Genomic DNA, 25,512 nt, shown 5'->3' on the forward strand with positions numbered 1-25,512 from the left:
TTTTGTCCACCAACATCAAAGCTGCCTACATCCCCACAGCACATATGCATATATCTGTATATATCTATAATTTATTTATATATCTATTTGTTTAAAGTAATGTCTGTCTCCCCCTCTAGACCGTGAGCTCATTGTGGGTTGGAATTTGTCTGTTGCTATATTGTACTCTCCCAAGTGCGTAATACAGTGCTTTGTACACAGTAAGTGCTCAATAAATATGTTTGAATGAATCATTGCTGCCACTCTTGGAGGCATTCACTTGGAGGAGAAGTGTGTCCCTTAGCCTGTGGTCCCTTTCCAAGGTGCCATGTTTGTATCGCATTTGGGAAATGGTGTGCTCCAAGAGAATTGTCAAGCTTTCCCTTCCTTTATGGCTCTTCCCATCCACTTCACCACAGTCGGAAAGTGGTCCGTGAATTCTTCGGTCTGGATAAAGTGGGTCCTCAGCTTGAAGGGTTGGAAGACCATCATTTTAATAGGTTTCCCATTGATGGAAAAATCTATCAGTAACCTATGTTCCACACTGGTTATTGTCTCAGATTCAATGTTTCATTAGTATACACTGTGAGGACAATGGGGCCTGATTTGTTCCTTCAATAAATAGCTAGTTGATTTCCTATGGGAAACGTAAGGGCAGCGAAATGGACCATTGTTGTGAAGGTTCCGAAATAAATATTTTGCTCAATAATGGGGGAAACAGGAACGGTAATATCTGCTGAATATTCAAGCCTGATATAACAGACAACATCCAGTGCTATTTAAAAAAAATTACATCCACTGAAATTTAAATACGAGCAGGTATGTGTTGGCAGCAAGCCACTGAAGCCTTTGGACATGAGCTGGTTTTTCCATTTTAGTGTGGAATGTGGAACTGTGTTACTAATTTGCTGTGGAGCATTAAGTGATTATTACAGGAAAGGCAGAAGAGAAGACAGGAAATAACATCCCAGAATAAAAGACCCTGAATAGGGTATTAATCCTAAGTGACAGTTCTAATTTTTGGAAACTGGCATTCTCATTTAACCACCACTGGAACCAGGGTAATAGTTATTCATCTCATAGACAGAGCATTCCTTCAGCCTGTCCCACTGACCTCTGCCCTCTCTTGGTTGCCCCATAATATGGACCTTTGCCACCCATTTAGGATGCCTGGCACCTTGCTTAATGTTATCCACCTGGCAGCTGTAAAATACGGAGCCTAGCCCCCCTCGCAACAGCCAGAAGGGAGGCGTTGAGGGGTTCAGGTGCTTGCTCCAAGCACCATTTTAGAACACTTCTAGGAACCGGGCAAACAGCCATTGTGTGGAATAACTGGCCAAGGAACAAGTGAAACAGGCAGGAAGTAGGCCTGGACAGTGGATGGGAGCCAGACAAGCGGGTGGGTGGTCTATAGGAGACCCCGGGCAGGAGGGGACCTTGGGAGGGGCCCCACCCCACTACCCACCCTCAGACCTTCACGCACCTCCTATATCCTGCCCCATCCTCCAAATCTTCCCCTTTAGGCCAGCCCAGAGGGGAGAGGAGGAGCCCAGTAAGTAGAGATGAAACATTGGGAGAGGCGCTATTACTGTGTGTGTCTGTCTCTCTTCTGCCTTTCTCCCCTTTTCCCTTGGCCCCCCCAAAACATTTGGATGATCAACCCTATTTCCTAGAATGGACATCCCACTGTGATAAAACTGTCCACACTCCTTTTGTGTTTTATGGACAACAAATGTAAGCAAAGTCGTAACAAAGGATCTCCCTTTTATCACACTTCTTCTTCTCCAAAGTTTGCCAACCTCAGTGTATGTTGTTGAAATTTGATTAATTCTGTGTGATTAATTCTTTATGAGCATTGAACAGAATTACAGACTTAAAGTAAAAACAGAAGTCCTCACTCTCCTATTACAAAGAGTGGTAGCATATACTTGTACTCTCCCCAACGTTTAGTATGGTGATCTGCACATAGTTAAGTGGTCAATTAATACAATTGGTTGAGTTCCTTGGTTTTGAACTTATGCTCCTTTTCCTTCTTGGTTGTGGAAAGTTCTCCCAGGGCCCAGGAGACTTTGTGGGAGTGAATTAGGTCTCTTGGGGGATGGCATACCAAAGTAAATTACAGGTGCCACTCACTAGCTCCATATTGACCCAATAAATATTTTGTGCCAACCTCAAATTCCCTATTTTCCCCTCAAAAAAAAATTTTTTTCTGCACCAGGAGAATTTGGCTGCTTTGAAAAACTTTATTCAGCCTTCTTATGAGACAAAATTTCAAATTCCTAATCCACAGAAAATTTTAACTTGAGAATTTCATTCCTTCAGGTTTTTCTCCAGTTGTGTTAACAGAACAGTGAGGCTAGATATTTTGGAATTTCTGGAACTACAGAAAAGAAATGGAAAAAATAGCGTTTGTCACCTTCTTTTCTTCTCCCAGTCCTTCTCTGACATTCCTCCTCCTACTACTACCCTATATCCCCCATTAACTGAGTTAGAAAAGGCACTCTCTTTGAAGTCAGTGGGATCTCTGTTCTCCCATCAGCTCAGCTCTGCAGGGAAACTGGCCCGGGATTTTCTCGGCTTTTTTATGGCAAAAACAGCTGTACGAATATATTTCTTAATTTCCTATCACAATTCCTCTATTGAAGAAGTCATATGGAATTTTAACCCCAAAAGAGGTAAATCTTCCTTGGAGAATCTTTCCTTGAGGAGCCCTTACAGAAAAGTGACCAGCTTGAAGAGCAAGCAGCCAAGTATAGATTTAAATGGAAATCGTGAATCAATCTGCCATATTTATTGAGTGCTTACCATTTGCAGAGCACTGTACTAAGCACCTGGAAGAGTATAACAACTGTGTTACACACAGTTAGTAGACGCGTTCCCTGACCACAAGAAGCAGCATAGTTAGTGGCCTGGGAGTCAGAAGGACCTGGGTTTTAATCCTGGCTCCGCCACTTGTTTGCTGCATGACCTTGTGCAATTTGATCAATTTCTCTGTGCCTCAGTTATCTCATCTGTAAAATGGGGATTAAGACTGCGAGCCCCATGTGGAAACTGGACCGTGTCTACCCTGATTACCTCAGAGCTTAGTACAGTGCTTAAATCATAGTAAATGCTTAATCAATACCATTAAAAAAAGAGGATCTGACAGTCTACAGGAGAGCTTCAGTCTTGGCTGTAAAAAAATCATCTTGCCCAAGCCTTCGATGTTTATTTGACTTTATCGCCATGCTCAAATTACTGATGGGTTGTGTCAACCACTTGCATTTGAATTTGAAGAGCTGACTGCCTGTATTAATTTTTTGCTCAAAGTTGTATGTTAGTGGGTCTTGGCCTCATCCCATTTTTCACAGCGGAAAAACCTGGGTTCTGAATTGGTTGCCTGTTGCCCAACAGATATGCAAAGATAAAAACCCTTTCATGAAGAAATATCTGTAAGGCACTGATTCTAGCTGAGCCTTGAAAAAGGGACTGTGTGCATGTGTATGTGTGTGTGTTTCTGAAAATATACATATAAAATATGCATATATATAGTTATAGATGGTAGATCCGATTTATAAACAAATGTGCCAGGTCACACATCAATCAATCAGTGGTATTTATTGTGTGCTTACTATGTGCAGAGCACTGTTCATTCATTCATTCATTCATTCAATAGTATTTATTGAGCGCTTACTATGTGCAGAGCACTGTACTAAGCGCTTGGAATGAACAAGTCGGCAACAGAGACAGTCCCTGCCGTTTGACAGGCTTACAGTCTAATCGGGGGAGACGGACAGACAAGAACAATGGCAATAAATAGAGTCGAGGGGAAGAACATCTCGTAAAAACAATGGCAACTAAATAGAATCAAGGCAATGTACAATTCATTAACAAAATAAATAGGGTAATGGAAATATATACAGTTGAGGGGACGAGTACAGTGCTGAGGGGAGGGGAAGGGAGAGGGGGAGGAGCAGAGGGAAAGGGGGAAAAGAGGGTTTAGCTGCGGAGAGGTGAAGAGGGGATGGTAGAGGGAGTAGAGGGAGAAGAGGAGCTCAGTCTGGGAAGGCCTCTTGGAGGAGGTGTTTTAAGTAGGGTTTTGAAGAGGGGAAGAGAATCAGTTTGGCGGAGGTGAGGAGGGAGGGCGTTCCAGGACCGCGGGAGGACGTGGCCCGGGGGTCGACGGCGGGATGGGCGAGACTGAGGGACGGTGAGGAGGTGGGCAGCGGAGGAGCGGAGCGTGCGGAGTGGGCGGTAGAAAGAGAGAAGAGAGGAGAGGTAGGAAGGGGCAAGGTGATGTAGAGCCTTGAAGCCTAGAGTGAGGAGTTATTGTTTGGAGCGGAGGTCGATAGGCAACCACTGGAGTTGTTTAAGAAGGGGAGTGACATGCCCAGATCGTTTCTGCAGGAAGATGAACCGGGCAGCCGAGTGAAGAATAGACCGGAGCGGGGCGAGAGAGGAGGAAGGGAGGTCAGAGAGAAGGCCGACACAGTAGTCTAGCCGGGATATAACGAGAGCCCATAGCAGTAAGGTAGCCGTTTGGGTGGAGAGGAAAAGGCGGATCTTGGCGATATTGTAAAGGTGAAACCGGCAGGTCTCGGTAACGGTTAGGATGTGTGGGGTGAACCAGAGAGACGAGTCAAGGGTGACACCGAGATTGTGGGCCTGAGAGACGGGAAGGATGGTCATGCCATCCACGGTGATAGAGAAGTCTGGGAGAGGACCGGGTTTGGGAGGGAAGATGAGGAGCTCAGTCTTGCTCATGTTGAGTTTTAGGTGGCGGGCCGACATCCAGGTGGAGACGTCCCGGAGGCAGGAGGAGATGCGAGCCTGAAGGGAGGGGGAGAGGACGGGGCGGAGACGTAGATCTGCGTGTCATCTGCGTAGAGATGGTAGTCAAATCCGTGAGAGCGGATGAGTTCACCGAGGGAGTGAGTGTAAATGGAGAACAGAAGAGGGCCAAGAACTGACCCTTGAGGAACTCCAACAGTTAAAGGATGGGAGGGGGAGGAGGCGCCAGCGAAGGAGACCGAGAATGACCGGCCGGAGAGGTAAGAGGAGAACCAGGAGAGGACGGGTCCGTGAAGCCAAGGTGAGATAAGGTATGGAGGAGGAGGGGATGGTCGACAGTGTCAAAGGCAGCAGAAGAGGTCAAGGGAAGGATCAGAATGGAGTAGGAGCTATTGGATTTGGCAAGAAGGAGGTGTTCTAAAGTGCTTGGAAGAAGTACAATAGGACAGAATTAGTAAACACATTCCACCAAAAGGTCAGGAAGAGTGAAGTGACAGAAGTCCTGTTTTCAGCATGAGACTTTCCTTTTTATTTCTATTTAAAAAATAGAATCAATCTGTACTTGTGTTGAATATGAAACAGAGGAAAAGATCCACCATATAATCTAACCATGTGCCTATTTATTTCACTCGTGCGGCTTTGGGTGACTTATGAATTACATGACTTTTTTTCTGGTGGACTAATGTAGAATCTCAAGGATGAAGGTTTTAGGTAGTCTTTGCATTCCCTATTTTATGTGCAGGAATGGGTTGTCTAGCTGGCCTTGAAAGCTTCTTGCAACCCACTTAACCATTTTTCCACTCTCTTTCCTCCTTTGGAATTTATTTTGGCATTCATTCTCCCAACTAGATTTATAAGGTCTGGCTTATGGCCCCCGTGCCAGCGATAGCCTAGTGGAAGGGCCATGGGTCTGGGACCAGAGAACCTGGGTTCCCTTTCAGTTTCCACCACTTGCCTCCTGCTGTGACCCTAGGCAAGTCATTTCTGTGTCCCAGTTTCCTCATCTGTAAAATGGGATTCTATACCTGCCTCCCTCATTCTTAGACTGTGAGCCCCATGTGGGACAGGGACTGTATCTGGCCTGTTAATCAGTATCTACCCCAGCATTTAGAACAGTGCTTGACACATAGTAAGCACTTAACAAATACCACAATTATGGTTATTATTGTTATTATTAATGTTTCCACAACAATTTGGGGGATTTTGCTCTATGAAATGTTGGTATTCTGTCCTGTCTCACAAATACTACGAATCTTCCCAGGCCTTGAACATGTCTGGATTGTGTCATATGACTGGGGGGGGAGGGAGGGAGGGGCAGAGAGAAAGGACTGGAGAGGGAACTAGAGTGGTGACAGTTTGCGTCATATAAGTGGGGAGGGGGAGTGGTGCCCATGTTGGACTTTAGTTCAACCCTTTGCTTCAGGATTAGTAGAATTGATAGGCCACCAGACAACTCCATAAGCCAACCTCACACCTTCATGTAAATCACACTGCCACTGCATCACTCTTCTAAGTGCTCTACTCTCCCATATACTTAATACAGTTTCCCCACACAGTCAGCAAGTGTAGTCATCCCAGTGTGGGAAGATTGCTCCAAGTCTGTGGCATCTGAATAGAAGCATTTAATATATAGTACTGACTGATTGGACTTCTTTGGGACTTTGGGGCCAGATTTTTTTGTAATGGGTATTTTGTTAAGCGCTTACTATGTGTCAGGCCACCGTATTAAGCGCTGGGTATAGAAAAGGTAATCAGTGGGCATAATCAATTCCCAAATGGGGCTCAAGTCTCAATCCCTGTTTACAGATTAGTTAAGTGAGCACAGAGAAGTTAAGTGGCGTTGCCTAACGGTCACACAGCAGACAGTGTGGAGCCGACATTGGAACCCAGGGTCCTCTGACTCCCCAGCTCATGCTTTATCCATTAGCCATGCCCACATCTAGTGTCTGCCAATTAAACTGAAGAGGAGTGAAAGTTTTTATCAGCCCTGCTGGAGGGTTGTGTAGTCATTGTGCCTCATAGAGCTCCAGAAAAAGGGTATGAATTCTGAGGGGCTAAAAATGAAGTCAGGGGGTTTTACCTTTAGGGGAGTTTCTTGTGTGCGGGCAGTTAAGATGGGGCTTGGACAGGAAGGAGGCAGGCTACGAGTCAACTGGGCAGGCCTACAAGTCAACTTCCCCAGAGCCGTTCTACCTTTCATCCAATCGCTGCTGCTTCTGCCCTTAAGCTTTGGCCTACGGAGAACTTCTATTACTACCCAATAACCCCATTCTCCGGCCTCTGGAGCTTCTCTGCTCTCCCACCCCCACATCCCCACCCAGTGTCCCGGCCTCCAAGGAGGATCTAGAATGGACAAGGGTAGTAGCCGAGGGAGGGAGAGACCTATCACAGGAGTGGATTTGGGGTATTATACAGTCTCCAGAAATGATGAAAGCCCTAGAGTCTGATTTGCCAAGCGGAATGGCCTCATAGCCCTCTCTCTGCTATAGCTTCCAGATTTTGTCAATATCTGCTTTAAATCTTGCATTTAGTTATTTTAAAGGATTTTCTACATAAAGCTATCATTTTCAGTGCCCAGTAAGTTGCTGTGTGACCTCTCCGTGGGTTTTATGGGATTTGGTTTTATAGTTGGAGCTCTTTTGGCTTTAGCATTTGCCTTGTTTCTCAAAGCAGGATAAAAAAGAAAAAAATACAGCCTAATCTAGTACCGTGTTTGCCCACAGAGTCCACTATTGCCCAAATATAAAAATGGACACTTTCACTGAGCAGGTAGGAGAGCATTTGTTTTTACGCGTGTGCAAGCATAATATTTTATATTGAGCCACTGGGCATCAAAAATGTACCTTGTTGGAAGCAGTCAGCCCAGAGCCAGAGGGCAAAAGGAACGCTTTGTGTCATTCAACAGCAAGGCCTCTAGCCAAGAGTTTCTGGGTTCCCTCGAGACAAGGGAACGACTCTTTTAAAATGGGTTTGCCAGATTTATAGGCCCTGCTGGCAGCATTCTCCAAGGTTCTCACTACAACTAGGCCACATTAATCGTCGCTCAGGAACTTTCCAAGCGAGGCAGCATTCAGTACATGGGGTGCTGACCTGAGAAGTTGTTCTGACGAATCACTTAGCCTCTGGTTTGTAAACCATAAGGTAGAGGATTTCCCTAAGCCTTAAATGGAGAAAATCCAGTTCCGGCTGAAGTGGCCTGATAATTAAGTGAGTTTGAAAAGAAGGGCCGGCGGACAGAATTGGGCAGGCCATCTTTGGATTTAAAAGACAAGTTTCTTTATATAATCTTCATGGTTGTCCTAGGGAATTCATGGTAAGTGTTCCCAAGTGTAGAAGTAAAAGGGCTTAAAGTTAATAATAATTTTATTTCTTAGGCACTTACTGTGTAGCAAGCCACTTGTTCTAAGTGCTGGGGTAGATACAAGGTAATCAGGTTGGACACAGTCTCTGTCCCATGTGGGGCTCTCAGTCTTAATCCCCATTTTACAGATAAGGTAACAGAGTCACAGGCAAGTGACTTGTCCAAGGTCACACAGCAGACAAGTGGCTGAGAAAAGAAAGAAAAAGAATAATGATCTTGTAAAGGGTCAATATCACATGCTTTTAAGAACCTGCTGGGGAATTAATATAATAATAACAATAATAATAATAATGAGGGTATTTGTTAAGTGCTTACTATGTGCCAAGCACTGTTCTAAGCGCCAGAGTAGATGCAAGGTAATCAGGTTGTCCCACGTGGGGCTCACAGCCTTAAACCCCTTTTGACAGATGAGGTAACTGAGGCACAGAGAAGTCAAGTGACCTGCCTGAAGTCACGCAGCTGATAAATGGTGGAGGCAGGATTAGAACCCATGATCTCTGACTCCCAAGCCAGTGCTCTTTCCACTAAGTGACAATTACTCTTTCTCTCACTGGCTATCTGTAAGCATCAGGATATGTAAAATACACTCAGTTCATCCAGAGCGCATGTTTCTGTTGGGCATTTTGGATGGAACACTGTTAGGGAATCAGGGAGCATCTTTCCAACAATGTGTATTTGCCTGTGTAGGACACGGTACCTTCATGTGTGTGCCCTTGCCTCCAGTCTAGTACCTCAGACCATAATGTGAATGTGAGGTTCATCAGGAACATAAGAACTAAGTGTATATTGATAGGGGATCCAGGATCTCCAAGGATATATTTGGATGAGCAGTTGTTCTAACAATGGGTTGAATTATTTAAATGTTATTTTCCTTGTTTTCAAATGATTAAATTTTTGTTACACAAACATTTAGGGGAATCGGTAATTAGTTATATCTTCCACTGGTGGTGGGGCATGAAGGGCACGGAGGCGTTGAAGGGATTCTTGTCAATGTACCTTGAAGGGCCATATGAGAAACTGTGAAAGCAGCACCTGCCCATGATCTGCTGTGTTACATGTCACTTTTATCCCTGTTTCCCAGAGGAGATTTATAAGCTCGTGGTGGGCAGGGAATGTGTCTGTTTATTGTTATATTGTGTTTAGTACAATATTTACTATTGTATATGTACTTGTATATTCCAAGTATTTAGTACAGTGCTTTGCACTTAGTGCTCAATAAACACAATTGAATAAATTTACTCTGATCAGTCAGTCAATCATATTTTTTGAGTGCTTACTGAGTGCAGAGCGCTGTACTGAGCCCTTGGGCAAGTACAATATAACAGACATATTCCCTGCCCACGACAAGCTTACAGCCTAGAGGGGGAGCCAGATATTAATATAAATGAATTGCACATAGAGTGTTGCATTTACATGACCCACGGAGACTCTTGAAATGCTTTAGAGGATCAATCTCATGCGCAGTTCTGAAATGAAGGACTATCTCCCTATGACACAACTCTTTTCTATGGTATTTAAGTGCTTACTATGTGTCAGATGTTGTACTAAACTCTAGGGTAGTTACAAGCTGATCAGGTTGGAAACAGCCCCTGCCCCACATGGGACTCCCAGTCTTAATCCCCATTTTACAGATGAGGAAACTGAGGCACAGAGAAGTGAAGTGACTTGCCCAAATTCATACAGCAGACAAGTGGTGGAACCAGGATTATAGCCCAGGTCCTCCTGACTCCCAGGCCCGTGCTCAGTCCCCTAGACCACCAAGTTCTATGACTGCGATCTAAACTTTCATTCTGTTCACTATCACCTATTGCCCTACATCCTGATCCTAAAGAAATGCAGACATATCATGATCAGAAAATCAGAAAGAGGTGTGCAGTACTAACTAGTGAGTTACTGATACATTGTCTTCCATTTCATCTTCCCAGTTTGCACGGGCTCAGAGCCTGAAATAACTCTGCCTAAAGGAATTTTCCACAGATAAGTGGGAATCTTTATACATGAAAGTGATATCCACTGACTTTGTACTCCTTTTAAGTACTGGTGTTCCCCACCATCATTGTGATGACACCAACAAAAACGTCAATAACTGACAAAAGTCTTTTGGGAGCTAATTGCTTCAAAAATCTCTTGGGAGGCTGCTCCAAGTCCACCTTGGCCAACTCTCTCAAACTAGCCAGGAAACTTTATTCCATAACTCCTACCACAGTTTTAGATAGGCACTTGGTTATGAATTGAATGGAAAGAGATGGTAATGAGAAAGATGAGGACAGAAGGGAAATTTTCCAAAAGAGTGTGTTTCACGATGACCATGAAAGATATTGCTGGAGGCTGACAATCTCAGGCCAGTGGCCGGGGACCGAAAGTTCAGAAAAACACTGAATCTTTTTCTTGTTGCTTCCTGTGGCAGAAGCCACAACCATCTTTGCTTGCAGACCCATTTTCCCCTCACGATCCCAGGCCACTAGAACCTAGACCTCTTCTACCCCTTGAAATTCTGCCCAATCAATTCTCCCCACCTTCAAGGCCCTCCAGAAATCTCCTCTCCTCCAACAAGCCTTCTCTTCCTAACTGACCCTGAATCTTTTCAACCCTTAAGCCTCCTCTTGAATTTATATACTTATACCTGCTTTCATCACTTGTGTATGTATGTGAATCAGTTGGTATTTTTTGAGTGCTTACTGTGTGCCGAGCACTACATTAAATGCTCAGGAGAGTACACTATAACAGAATTGGTAGACAGGTTCCCTGACCACAATGAGTTTACAGTCTGGAGAATGTATATTACGTCAAGTCTTTGTATTATTTGTTCTGTTTCTGTAGCTTGTGGATGTTTCTGTCTGTCTCCTCAACTAGAGTATAAGCTCCTTGTGAGGCAGGAACTTGTCTTGTGCTTCCGTTATACTTCCCAATAGCATTCATTCAATAATATTTATTGAGTGCTTACTATGTGCAGAGCACTGTACTAAGAGCTTGATAATACAATGCATTGCATTCAGAGTAGGTGCTCAATAAATTCCATCCAACTACCACTCTTATTCTTTACAGCTGTAAATCTATAAAGCATAGCACCATACAAGGGTGTAATATGCCATTTTATAGACAGAAAAGGTGAGGCTCAGGAGTGATTTAGTGTAATAGGTCCAACATCACACATGGGAAATAAGACGCTAGAAACAAAACAGTAATAGCCTTAAGTCTAGTTGTCTGTTTTCATCACTGATGCTCCCAGGTTGTAAGAGGGGATAGATGTATCCTTTCTGTGTCACAAATGTGAGGTTTTGTCAAAAGCCATGTCATCTCATTGTTAATTTATTCAGAGTAGATTTTTTTAATGTGAATTTACTTGTAATAGACTGCTTTATTTCATTCATTGATTGCTTTCCAGTAACGTCCCAAGGTAGTGGGGAAAAACCTTTTGTGTTGCAATTACAGAAATGAGTGCCAAGAATTAAAATTGGAATAGAAAGTTGCAGTGAGAGATGTTGCAGCACTGCAGACTGCTTCCAATAGCACAGATTTCTAGAATGTTGCTTTGTTTTCAGAAATTGTTTTTGTTCCTGGTGTGGAGGAAGGGAGTCAGGTGGGAGGGGGCGGGGGCAGTGAGAGAAAGAGAAATTTGGCAAAAAAACATAATAGCTGTATTCAGATTAGTTAGTGAAGGTTATTTAGTCATAATCTTTGACATTACCCTGTAAATTATTATAGTAATTATTGGTTTTGTAGGCTCTGTCTGTAATAGCATAATTATCATATTTTATTAATTTTAAGAACACATACATTATTTACATAGTGCCAATATTGCCACAAGTATTGCAGGGTTTGATTCAGGCTGATTAGTCTACTTAGATCAATTTTAGACTCAATTTCTGTTCTTGGAACAAAATATAGGAAATTTCCATTTGATAGACACCCATTCCCAATGGAATTTTTATCCATAATTGGGTAATGAATCTCTCCTCTCCTTTCCCTTTAACACTGTCAGCTCACTCCTCCCTTCCCCTTAGAATTAGGTATGCCATTGGCCTGTTCCTATTTGGGGAATGGGCTTCTCATAATAGCCTCAAGCTCTAGCCAGGGAAATAATACTAATGATGGCATTTGTTAAGCACTTACTATGTGCCAGACACTGTACTAAGCTCTAGGGTGGATACGGGCAAATCGAATTGGACACAGTCCCTGTCCTCCAGGGGGCGCACAGTCTCAATCCCCATTTGGGAGATGAGGTAACTGAGGCACAGAGAAGTGAAGTGACTTGCTCAAGGTTACACAGCAGACAAAGTGGCACAGGCAGGATTATCCACTACACCATGCTGCTTCTGTGCCGGAAGCCATTCAAACTGGTGATCCTTGTCCCTCACACAGCATAGATGTGGTTACACTTGTGCCCACCGTACTCTCATTCCGATGACACCGAAGATTCCGCTAACACTTTACTTACTCTTGAGACAATGAGAGCTTTGGTAAAGCTTTGCCTTTCCTTCCCGTTATTAGATTATATTCGCACCGGGAAGTGAAATAAAAACTATCATTTCATGGCTTGGTTCTCAGTACTAAACTCAAGAGCAGGTCAATTTGTTGCCAATCATGTGGAAAGGGAAAATGATGTAACTCTAGGACCCTCAGGTTTCAGCAGTGATGAAATCATCGTTCTGACTGGTAGCGAGAAATGCAAGAGTAAACTGAGAGCGGTTTGATAGAATAAGGCATTTCCATCCCAGTATTCATGGCAACTGTGAGTTTTTAGCTTTTATAAAAGAGTGCCATAGAAACCTTTCTGTCATCACAGACATGAATGGCAAATAGGTACCTGCTTTGTGGGGAAAGCAGCATAGCGTATTGGATAGAGCGCGGGCCTGGGAGTCAGAAGGTCATGGGTTCTAATCCTGACTTTGCCCCTCGTCTCCTGCATGACTTTGGCTAAGTCACTTCAGTTCTCTGGGCCTCAGTTCCCTCATTTGTAAAATGGAGATCAAGAGTGTGAGTCCTACATGGGACAGGGACTGTGTCCAAGTCAATTTGCTTGTATCCACCCCAGCACTTTGTACAGTACCTGGCGCAGATTAAGCACTTATCAAATACTATAATTATTATTATTATTTGTGGCAAGCCAAACAAGCCATGAACTTGAACAATTAGTGGACTGCCATGCTGAAGTAACCCATGGGTATGCACACTGCCTCCAAATCAAGGATTTTGGTATATTCCTCTTTTGAGGAAAAGACCCTAAACCAACTCCAGAGTTAGAGCCATGAAGGATGGATAGCTTCCAAATAATGCCTTACTTCTGTTACTATAACATTTCTGAGAGGTAGGGAAAGACGAGTAGTATTATACCCCTCTTACAGATGAGAAAACTGAGGCTTCAGAAAAACTAAGCCACTTGCCCATGGTCCTTTAGAGTACTATAATTTTTGAACCAATTAGATCCCTTTCTCACATTCCTCCTGTCTTTTCTCCATCCCTGTGTTGATTCTTGAGGACTTCAATTTCCGCAGAGAGGTTCCTGATACTTGCACCGCCTGCTTTCTATCACTCTTCAATTCTATTGACCTCCTGCCCCACCCCAGCTTCCCCATTCACCGACTTGGACACATGCCCGGTCTCGTCTCTAGCCTCTGCACAACTTCTATCCTAACCAACTCTGAAATCCATCTATCTGACCACAACCTCCTCATTTGCCTTCTCTCCCATACACCTCCCACACACCATGTCTATACTCCAGACCATTTCGAAATCAATATCCTTGTCCCTTTTCCCCAGTGCTTAGCTCGTTATGGGCAAGGTAGGTGTCTTCTAATTCTGTTGTATTGTCCTCTGTGCTTTGCCCATAGTATGCCCTCTTTAAATACGATTAAGTGTTTTGCACAAAGTTAGTGTTTAATAAATGCCCTAAATCGTAATCCTACTGCACCCCAGATGACAGGCCCTGAAAAATCTGTGACAGCCCAGCAGAGGGCAGAGTTTATGGGCTTGCACGCAGCAAGCTGCTTCTATAATAATGTTGGTATTTGTTAAGCGCTTACTGTGTGCAGAGCACTGTTCTAAGCGCTGGGATAGATACAGGGTGATCAGGTTGTCCCACGTGAGGCTCACAGTTAATCCCCATTTGACAGATGAGGTAACTGAGGCACAGAGAAGTTAAGTGACTTGCCCAGAGTCACACAGCTGACAAGTAGCATTTCATCTGTGTATATATACATATATATGTGTGTACTATATATATATATATAGATAGCTGTATGTGTATATAGCTATCTGTATATATACATATATATATGTGTGTGTGTGTACTATGTATATAGAGAGATAGCTATATGTGTATATAGCTATCTGTATATATACATATATATGTGTGTGTGTGTACTATGTTTATAGAGAGATAGCTATATGTGTATATAGCTACCTGGACATAGCTTTATATACATATATATGTGTGTGTACTATGTATATATATAGATAGCTATATGCAAGTGAGTATGTGTGTATAGATGTATCCATATACATGTGTGTACATGAATACATGCGTGTATTTGTGCCTGTATGTGCCTACGCTTGGCTGTCTTTGAGATACCAACCAAATAAGAAGCAATGAAACTCTTTTCAACAAGGGTTCCTGTGGCTCTTAGGGTCTTATTCTTTCATTCAATTCGGTCACATTATTGAGTGCTTCTTGTGTGCAAAGCACTGTACTAAGGCTTGCTTGTCCCTGCACATAGCTTGAGGGAGAATGAAGTGTCCATCAGTCTCTCCCTTCTAAAACATTTCCAGGACACTATCATTTCCAGGACACTATCTTCCTTTGCCTACCCCAGTCGTAGCCTTCCAGAACCTATCTGCTGGTTTTCTAAACTGAATGTGGGAGTGGGAAGTAGTTACAGCCTGAAAGTGCAGTCGCCGGTGTGAACTTGGGTGAATTTTATGTTATTCAATAGTATTTATTGAGCGCTTACTATGTGCAGAGCACTGTACTAAACGCTTGGAATGTACAAATTGGCAACAGATAGAGACAGTCCCTGCCCATTGACGGGCTTACAGTCTAATCAATAATAATGTTGATATTTGTTAAGCGCTTACTATGTGTAAAGCACTGTTCTAAGCACTGGGGGGATACAAGGTGATCAGGTTGTCCCTCATGGGGCTCTCAGTCTTCATCCCCATTTTACAGATGAGGTAACTGAGACCCAGAGAAGTTAAGTGACTTGCCCAAAGTCACACAGCTGACAAATGGTGGAGCCGGCATTCGAACCCATGACCTCTGACTCCCAAGCCCGTGTTCTTTCCCCTGTCTCCCCAGCTCAGCATTTCCACGTATTTAATGGGGAGCTGGACATGTTCTTGGTGACATTCATACCCCTTTGAGTATCATCAGACTGAAAGACCATCATAACCCAAGGGTTGTAAAAATTTCCAACACAAACATGCCGATTTACTAAAGGAATAGATTACATCCCCAAGAGCAAATATTGCTTCTAATAGCTGTTTTAAATGTAAATGCCCTAGGCATTTCCCAACCGAAGCAATGTTAACTTTTTTTGACACCTCCATTTCAAAATTTAAAAAAATTTTTCCTTAAAGTTTTTTTAGGAAATCTTTTTTTAGCTTTTTTATTATTATTATTGGCTTCAGGAAATAATAAACAATTAGCCTGGCACCTTTGAAAACTGAATATCGGGAATAATGTCTGAAAAGCTTCATGTTCTCTCTTGATGTAATGAATTGAAACTGCTCCAAAGAAGATAAATTGTTTTGTCAAAAAGCTAGAGTGACATCATGAATCATGGCTGAGATATTCTTGTTAATGTCTCAGCACCACAAGTAGGATACATCTTTATAGCCAGTAAGTTGCTTCAAGTGCTGGGCTGTAGTTTCTCAAAGATGTGTTGACATGCACCAATCATTCATTCATTCAACTGTATTTATTGAGTGCTTACTATGTGCAGAGCACTGTTCTAAGCGCTTGGAATGTACAATTTGGCAACAGATAGAGACCTTCCCTGCCAAGTAACGGACTCACAATCTAAACGGGGGAGACAGACAGCAAAACAGAACAAAACAAGTAGTCTGGACTTTTTGATGGAAAGCTAAAAGAAGCATTATGTCATAATGGAAAGAGCACAGGCCTGGGAGTCAGAGGACCTGGGTTCTAATCCCCATTTGGCCACACACCTGCTGGGCTACCTTAGGCAAGACACTTAACTTCTCATCTGTAAAATGGGGATTAAATCCTCCTCCCTCCAATTTAGACTGTGAGCCCCATGTGGGACAGGGACTGTTCCAACCTGATAAACTTGTGTCTATTCCAGAGCTTAGAACGGTGCTTGACACATAATACGTGCTTAAAAAATGCCATTAAAAAGCTGCTGTTGTTTTTCTGGCCAGAGGAGAGTCCTCAGGTCTTCTGAGATTGGCTAGGTGGTGATCACCTCATCCTTAAAGATCAGTTTCTCCAGAAATGTGTCTATATTCACCCCTTCTTGCCAAAACTATCCACTCAGCTTTGGGTTGGAGGAGCAAGATAGCAAATGGCTGCTGGCATTCACATTCTTCAGGCTCACAGAAAAATGTTCTGTATTTCTGGCCACTTTACCAAAGGGGAGCCCAGTGGAGTAGTGCTGGAAGTCACTAGCAAATGATGAACCTCTTTCCAAGTGTTCTCTGCTGTTGGTGATAATAATAATAATAATAATGTTGGTATCTTTTAAGTGATTACTATGTGCCAAGCACTGTTGTAAGTGCTGACTTAGGTACAAGGTAATCAGGTTGTCCCAAGTAGGGCTCACAATATTCATCCCTATTTTACAGATGAGGTAACTGAGGCACAGAGAATTTAAGTGACTTGCCCAGGTCACACAGCTGACAAGCGGCGGAGCCAGGATTAGAACCCATGACCTCTGAATCCCAAGCCTGGGCTCTTTCCACTAAGCCACACTGCTTCTCTAAGAGTAGAGTGTTAAGAGTGTGTGGTGATGGGGAGAGTAGGAATACATGAAATCTGTTCTTCCAGGCAAACAGATGGACACAAATCCAGCACATGGCAAAAAGTAAGCCCTTAATAAACACCATTGTTATTAAACTAAAAAGAATCCGAGAGGAGACCTCCTGCTGCTTAATGGGTCTTGAGGTTACAACTTCATTTTCATCTGATTAAGCCCTCATTTCCTCTCCTCCCACTCTCTTCTGCCTCTCCCTTGCACTTGGATATGCTCCTTTTATTCACTCCTCCCTAAGCCCCAAAACACTGATGTAGCATATCTGTAATTTTTTTATTTACATTAACATCTGTCTCTATTTCTGGACTGTAAGCTCATTGTGGGTAGTATCGGGTCTACCAACCCTGTTATATTGTACTCTCCCCGGTGCCTTGTACAATGCTCTGCACACAGTAAGCGCTCAATAAATATGATCGATTGATTAATTAACATGTTTTAACCCAGTTGAGTCCCTTTAGGTTGGAAAATACTCTGAGGCCCTTAGAGCCACGGAAGCAGGGCTGTAAGCTCATTATGACAGGGAATGTGTCTACCAGCTCTGTTGTATTGTACTCTTCCAAACGCCTAGAACAGTGCTCTACACACAGTAAGCTCTCAGGAAATACAGTTGATTGATTGATTGATTGACCTAGAGCCTGGTGTTGTGGGCAAGTGTGTGTCCCTGACCGCCTTGGGGACCTGCAATTGCCAGTTGATATCTCTGGAGTCAGGATTTGTGCCTACCTGGGTATTACCCCAAGTTCTCCCCCACAGCTTGGAAGAGGGAGTTTTTGATGATTGTATCCTCCCTCTCCAAAGAAAGAAGAACCAGTGACTTACTGGGTTGAAGGAGGGAGCCTGGTCCATATGGTTTGTCAGTTTTTAAGTGTGACCAATTCTTAAGTCATTTATAACCAAACGAGCCGGCGAAGAGGCCAGTTAGCCTCCAACCGTCGGCTGGGAATAACTCCTTGTGGCATTTTAGTTCTTCTCTTTAATCTCCACCATTTTGCAGCACAGTATCCAGCAGCTCGAAGTATGGTTTGCTACTTTTACTGCAGTTAGGTTAAACATATAAATTTCAGTTTATAGATATGGGTTGTATTATAGAAGCCATTTAAGAAGTATGTGTCATCTGAGTTCCAAGTTTAAAAGGAGAAATTTTAAGACACTGTAGCAATATTATTCTTGTTTCATTGGGTGTTTCATGTGACTAAGCACCGACCATGCAATAGAACTTTCTTTCCTTTGCCTTCACATTTCTGAATTTTTAGTACAGTAAGGGAAAGATTTTGGTTTATCAGAAGATTAAATCTCTGCAAGTAACAAATAGCCTTTAGCCGTGAATTATCGGTTTTTAGTGAACAGTAGAATGGCTGGGTACACCCATCAAGATTGAGCAGATCTTTTATAGCCATGTGCTATATCATTGATGGGATTGCATATTATGTTTCATGTAATAATGATTTTGGCATAGAGTTATTTAAAATTCTTTTACGAACATAGTCCGAAGTATAGGGTCTAGCAAGCACTTCTCTTAGAAGAGATTTTCTGAGTTATCAGTTCCTTTCTTTGGAGATATCATGTGTCCTTACTACAGGGCTGGATTGGCTACCGTGACTCCAACCTGCTATCCCTCCCTTTCCCTTCTCTCACCTTGTCCTCCTTTGCCTTTCCAGATTTATGACTGATGCAGCCCGACGTGAGCAGGAATCCTTAAAGAAGAAAATTCAGCCGAAGCTCTCGTTGACGCTGTCCAGCTCAGTGTCTCGTGGGAATGTATCTACTCCTCCCCGCCACAGCAGCGGCAGCCTTACTCCTCCGGTGACCCCTCCCATCACCCCCTCCTCCTCGTTTCGCAGCAGCACCCCAACAGGTAAGCTCAGGAGCAAGCCATGGAGTGTCTGCAACGGAATGTATTGCCACTTTGCTGCCACTTCCTTCACTGTCTGTGTCAGTTCGGCATGTAATTTCTCACCGACTTCTTCCACGTCCCCTCCCCATCGATTCAATTCATAGTCTTATTATTGAGCACTTACTGTGTGCAGAGCACTGTACTAAGTGCTTGGGAAAGTACAATATAACAATAAACACATTCCCTGCCCACAGTGAGCTTTCAGGGTGGAGTATAGAGTCCATTGTGCATTTCCCTTTCTGATTCAGACATCACTGTGCTCTGTTACCTTTTTCTGGGAGTTGGGTCAGCGAGTGCGATTCAAAGTTATTACCCTGTAACTCAGGGAAAGAGCAGTTGAGGCTGATGGGAGGCTCACCTAGTCAGGTGAAAGTGAATGAGAGAATCAGGGATGGAAGGAACGACCAGAGACGTGAGCTGTGCATCCAACAGCTCTTCAATATGCCCAAAAGCCAATGCTGAGGCCTTAAATCAAATATTCAGGGTAACCATTCACTGAGTAAATCTTTTGTTAACTTACTGAAAAAGATTAGTCACAGGTAGCGTCAAATCTCCTGGAGGGTAAGAACTTTGAACATCTTAGTGGAAAGCCCCTATAAAATATTAAAGCAATTAAACAGTAAAGTCAAGAACTATACCTTCTAGACTGTAAGCTTGTTGTGGACAGGGAATGTGTCTATTGTTATAGTGTACTGTCCCAAGCGCTTACTGCACACAGTAAGCACTCAATAAATATGAATGAATGAATGAATGAATGAATATGAGATTGCTTGGCACTGTAGAACCCTGAAAGGAGGCTTAAATCAATTTGTCCACTTAGTTCCTCTAAATGATGGAATTAAAATGGTGGGAGGGTGCCCTCAGCTCATGTTTCAGGCTATTTCTAGAGCTGCTGAAGCCCTTGGGAACACCATGAGAATTGTGTATGTGTATGCATTGGCACAGGGATAAAACTAAAAAGCCAAAGTGACCTAAAGCATAGAAATACAGAATTGAGAAGAATTCAAAGAGAGATAAAAGTAATTTGAACCTTTCTTATTCAGAATGTAGTGTTGTTGACAGAGAAGATAAATGTCTGGTATTTGGACTGGTGAGAGACAGTATTTCCTTTCTCTACCCCACCCTCCTACCTATAATCTGTGATCTAAGACCCTGAGAGAAATAGGAGGACAAGGAATCCAGTTTCTTAAAGTTGGAGATCTGGACTGGAGAAGGCAATGTAGTGAGGAGTAGTGTGGCCTAGCGGAAAGAATACAGGCTTGGGAGTCCGAGGTCCTCCGTTCTAATGACGTCTCTGCAACGTGTTTGCTGTGTGACCTTGGGCAAGTCACTTAACTTCTTTTTGCCTAAGTTCCCTCATCTGCAAATGGGGATTCAGTACCTGTTCTCCCTCCTACATAGGCTGTGAGCCCCATATGGGACCCCAATGCTTAGTTCAGTGCCACAAATGCCACAATTATTATTAATGGGTTTTATACAAGGTACCACCTCCTGACTGACCTCCCTTTTTTCCCAGTCTCCCACACTAAATTTCTCCACTCTCCCCGTCCTTTCCCAGCCCATAAAATGTCTTGAAACTGTAGTGTTTCCTCTCCTCTCCCGCCCACAACCCTGCCAACAAACAGCGTTCTCACTCTCCAAACTGTGCCTGTCCCCAATGTCAAAATATAAAAACCCACATTTTTCTGTCCTGGGGATCGGACTTAGTACTATCATTGAATCAATTATAGTTATTGAGCACTTATTGTCTCATTGTGTACAAAGTACTGTACGGTGTGCTTGGGCGCGTACAACAGAGTACAATCATCCTATGTAATCATAACCACTTCCAACATCTGTCCAAAATGAACAATCTAGAATTTTGTGGCTTATGAATTTACAACCATTTCCTTGGCTTCACCATTCCAGCTATGGACAGGTATAACCTTCCTTAGCTTATGAGATCTTAGGTGATCATGACTCCAAGTTGAACTGTGAATAAGACTACAAACATAAAATATGACCAGGATTCAGCAGCAGCTTTGAAATGCTCATGGTGTAATAGCACATTGTTTTTATTCTTGCACTCCCGGTGAACCACGTAGGTGTGCTGTTTGTGTTTTGCCCTTTGGGGGTTAACAATGTTTCCACATTTTGCAGTGAGAGATTAATGTTATTATTACGCTCAGGTTGGAGAGGTGAGGCCAGTGGGATTTATCAGGTGTTTTCAAGTACCTTAATGGAACAGTGGTGGAGATGTCTCCACTGTGGCTATAATAGCAATACAGAAGGCTCCCTTGGAAAAGTGTAGTTTATGTCACTTGACCTTCATCTAAAAATAAGTTCAACTCTTCCACCAGAGGAAAGCTCTAATAAAGGCTCTCGTTTAAACGGGCAAGACGGTTTTCAAGTCGTAGAGGAGACTTCAATTTCAACAGCAAGTCCCTAGTAGAATTTGATGTTGCTAAAGAGCATTTTGCCTAAAGTTTAATATTTGAATAAGCTGCCTGATATCATTTTAGAAAATGCTTCTATTAAAATGGTTTCATGTATATTTTCCTTTTCACTTACATTTCTTGTAATCCATCTCAAGAATGGCTTTATATGTTTTCATGTCAGGATTTTATGAAGCTGTGGATACTAACTGTGCACTGATGGATTTGAAAGCTCTTTTTGCATTCTGCTTTACTTTACTAGTTAAGGCTCAAAGTGGTCTTTTTAATTTCCTGGTTTCCCTGGAGCTATTCTCCCCTCCCCACAATTCCCACAGCCACTTCTCTCCCAGTCCCTGCAGCCCCTCATTCATTCCAATCATATTTATAATAGTAATAGTAATGGTATTTGTTAAGTGTTTACTATGTGCCAAGCACTGTTGTAAGGGTAGATACAAGGTAATCAGGTTGTCCCACGTTGGGCTCACAGTCTTAATCCCCATTTTACAGATGAGGTAACTGAGGCACAGATAAGTTAAATGACTTGCCCAGACTCACACAGCTGACAAGTGGCAGAACCGGGATTAGAACCCATGATCTCTGACTCCCAAGCCTGTGCTCTTTGAGCGCTTACTGTGTGCAGAGCACTGTACTAATTATTTGGGAGAGTACAATGCAACAATAAACAGACACAATCTCTGCCCACAACAAGCTTACCCTGCCACCAGCCCATGTCCCTCAGCCACTCCCCACCCTCCTGGGCCCCACTCCCCAGGTACCACAGTTACCCGCACAGGCCCTTCAGCCACTGCCCCCCAACCCAGGCCTCATAGCCACCCCTACCCCTCTCCCCCAGCCACTTCCCCCTCCCTCCCGGGCCCCCTAGTCACTGCCCACCTCTCCACGGCTCCACAGCCATTCCCCCCGGTGAGCCTTGTAGCCACTCTCCACCTTCCTCCCCTCAGAGCCACTTCCCCTTACCCCGGACCCTTCATCCACTTCCCAGGCCCCACAGCCACTTCCCCTGCCTGCATCCACCTGGCCCCACAATCACTCCCCACCCCCCAAGCTCTTCAGCCACTTCCCCCTCCCACCAGGCCCCACAACCACTCCCCACCTTCCCAGGCCTGGCAGCCACTCTTCCCTGGGACCCATAGACCTCACAGTCACCCACCCTGCTCCCAGTAGCTGTTGCCTTTCAACTGTAGTCATGGGTGTTACTTTTGCTTCCGACTGAAAGGTTTAATCGGGGGGGTGGGGGTTTGGGGGAGCAAGGAGAGAGGAGGGGAGAGGCAGAAATGTGGGCAGAATACGTTTGACATAGAAAACCGCAAACCTACTGCATCATGGAAGTGGAAATGATATTCCATTCAGGAAGTTATGGGCTTTCAGATGTAGCAAATGTTTTAACTGAGCTACAGAAAGGTTGTCTTATTCTTGGTGGAGGAAATTACAGCCAGGATTGGAGAGCTTGGAGGTATATCAGGATAGAAAGCCCTCACCACAGTTAAATCTTTCACTTTTCCCCATTTTCTTTCCAGTTCTAAACCTAGAATTTCCATTTTCAGGACCCAAGGAAGGATTTCCCCCGAATAAAATGGCAGTTAGGTTGCTACCTAAATCCAGGGAGGGAGAAGAGCTTCCTTTGAGTTAGAAGCTTGTCAGTGTAACAGGGAAGTTCAGTTGTCCTCAAAATCATCAGGGTGGGGAAGGTACAGACCTACCCCATTCTTTCACCCTCCTAACCGCCTAACTTTCACAAATTTTCATTCTGCTGGCGAGAAGACATCGTTGTCTAGGGGATGGCACACAAAAGGACTATTGCTACTATCCATTTGAAATAAATCTATTGTCAGAGCCCAGCATCCGCCACTCTCAGCCTACATCAGAACTCCCAGAAATATGTTAAGTGCCTTCTACACCTCCATTTTGGGTCCACATTGCACAACAGAGCAAAGCCCATTGAGGTGGCGTATGAACTGTTTGCCAGCTAAGCATTTTCTACTGCATGTCAAGATAGCCTTGTAAAGCTTTTTTCCTCTCCTGTATTCTTTGAGCAAATGATGGCATCTTGGAAAATGCTAGTGGGCAATGTGATAAAATATTGCTCATTTTTGCCCAGCTTCGAGATGTAGGGACAGAAGACATAGGTTGAATTTCCAGCTTTGACTTTGACTTAGCTCTGTCTATCTGAGTTTTTCCCCTCTTCTGTCAATGCTTAGGGTTATTGAAGTGGTTGGAGAAGTATGTCACCAGAGCCAAAAATTGGAAGCTGGGGACTATTTTTTCCTCTTCTCTTCTCTACTTCCTCTCTATGGCCACCTCATCAACCACTGGTTCAAACCTTCACCTTTGCCCATCTCCAGCTCCTCATGCTCATATTAGCAGGAAAATTAGAATATGAAGAGTGGGAGAAGTCTAAGGATCTCCCCCTTAGGGAACTTGACAGTAAATTAAAAATAATGATTATTGTATCACTTATTATAAAATATTTACATTAATGTCTGTATTTCTATAAATTATTTATATTAATGTCTGTCTCCCCATCTAGACTGTAAGCCTGTTGTGGGCAGGGATCGTGTCTACTAACTCTGATATATTATTCTTTCCCAAGCACTTACTACTGTGCTCTGCATGCAGAAAGTTGCTCAAAAAATTCCATCGATTGATGGTTTGATTGAAATGGAGTAAATAAGTAGAAGTGTGCTTGCTACCTTTTTTGCACGAAAAAATCAGTGACTTCTTCAACCAGCTCTTAGCTCGAAGGTTGCAGGTTTGCAGGTATCATTGACACCTGGATTCCAGATGAATAGAGTTGCACGGGGTGAGATTAAGCATCTTCCCCAGGTGATGTAATGAAGCGGGGGCCAGAAGGAAAAACAGGAGTCTTCATTCTACTCTCTGCCTCAAACTAGTGAACAACATTTCCTCCTCTGTAAACAATCCATTCAAGAACAAAGAAAGCAAATAGCTTGAGTCATTTGGTAAGGAAGTCACTGAAATTTCCTCACTGCTTAAGAGATCAGGACGGAGCAGGGCTTTATTCTGTCATAGGAATCCCATGGCAAAAGGCAGCATGAGTTCGGAAAAGCAGCCGCAACATTCCACAGAAGGTTGGGGGTGGGGAGGGCTTTGATTGTTGGGTTCTTGGGCTTTTTTTTTATTTTTCGTCCATTGCCAGATCCTGAGTCTTAAAGAAGCGATGGAAGCACTTTGGATAGGAAATTGTTGCATCTGGGCCTTCCAGGATCCAAAACATATTTTGCAACCAAGACTCCAGTGTTGTGTTTTCAGGCATCCCTTATGAGCAGAACAGAAAAGTAGCACTGCTGAATTCCAGGCCATGTTAGCCACATCTTTGAAAACTCAAAATCGATCCTTTGCTTAAAATAATCTGTACTTTGGTAAGAGGTTTATCCCTTGATGAAGTATCAGTAAAAAGAGAAAGATGGGAGGGGTGGGGGGAGTATCTTCTCATGAAACAGCACCTTCAGTGCCATGCTGTAAAAATGCCATCCTGTTGTTCTTTTGAAATGTCATGTTTAGAGTGGTGTGATACTTTGATTAGCTGTTTACATTTCATTAGAAGCCTAATTTCGTCTCTGCTGAGTAACTGTGTGTTACTGTTTAACCAGGCTGAAGAAGGAGAATAGGTCCCCTATTTAGAATCCCCATTTGAAATCTTGAAGCTCTCGACCGAACGGCCATATTTTACACATTGCTTGGAACACCGGCGCTGGCAAGACCATGGCCCTAAAACCGTGTTACTTTCCCCCAACCCAGCAGGGGTTCCAATGCTGGCCAAAACCCAGATATCGAGTGGGGTCACTGGATGGAGTTATTTTAGAAAGGATTTTCCATGGCTGGAGCTGCCGGGTTTCAGAATCAGTACCTAAAAATAAAACCAGGCAGTAATGCTGCTTTTCGGAAAAGAATTCAGTAATTGAAGGGAAAGTTCACAGCTCGTCTAGTTGCCAATCCCCATCAGGACACACACTTCCCAGTCATTTTTCCTTTGGAATCAAGCACTAACGGAGAAACTCACCAGTGCTGAAGACTGCGAGTGGTAAACATTGTAAAACAATAAGTGAGGTTTCGCCTTCTAAA

At 43.5% G+C, this 25,512-nt stretch overlaps 1 protein-coding gene across 2 annotated transcripts in view; it reads left to right on the plus strand.

Annotated features, from left to right (window-relative positions):
• The window catches only part of JAZF1 (JAZF zinc finger 1), a 326,592-nt gene that overhangs the window by 257,558 nt on the left and 43,522 nt on the right, over window positions 1–25,512 (plus strand). For both annotated transcript variants that reach the window (XM_029071263.2, XM_029071264.2), the window contains exon 3: window positions 18,759–18,955. In XM_029071263.2, coding sequence (XP_028927096.1) covers window positions 18,759–18,955 — 197 coding nt within the window. The remainder of the gene's footprint in view (window positions 1–18,758; window positions 18,956–25,512) is intronic.

The sequence above is a fragment of the Ornithorhynchus anatinus genome, chromosome 8, assembly GCF_004115215.2.
Source record: "Ornithorhynchus anatinus isolate Pmale09 chromosome 8, mOrnAna1.pri.v4, whole genome shotgun sequence".
Taxonomy (NCBI): domain Eukaryota; kingdom Metazoa; phylum Chordata; class Mammalia; order Monotremata; family Ornithorhynchidae; genus Ornithorhynchus; species Ornithorhynchus anatinus.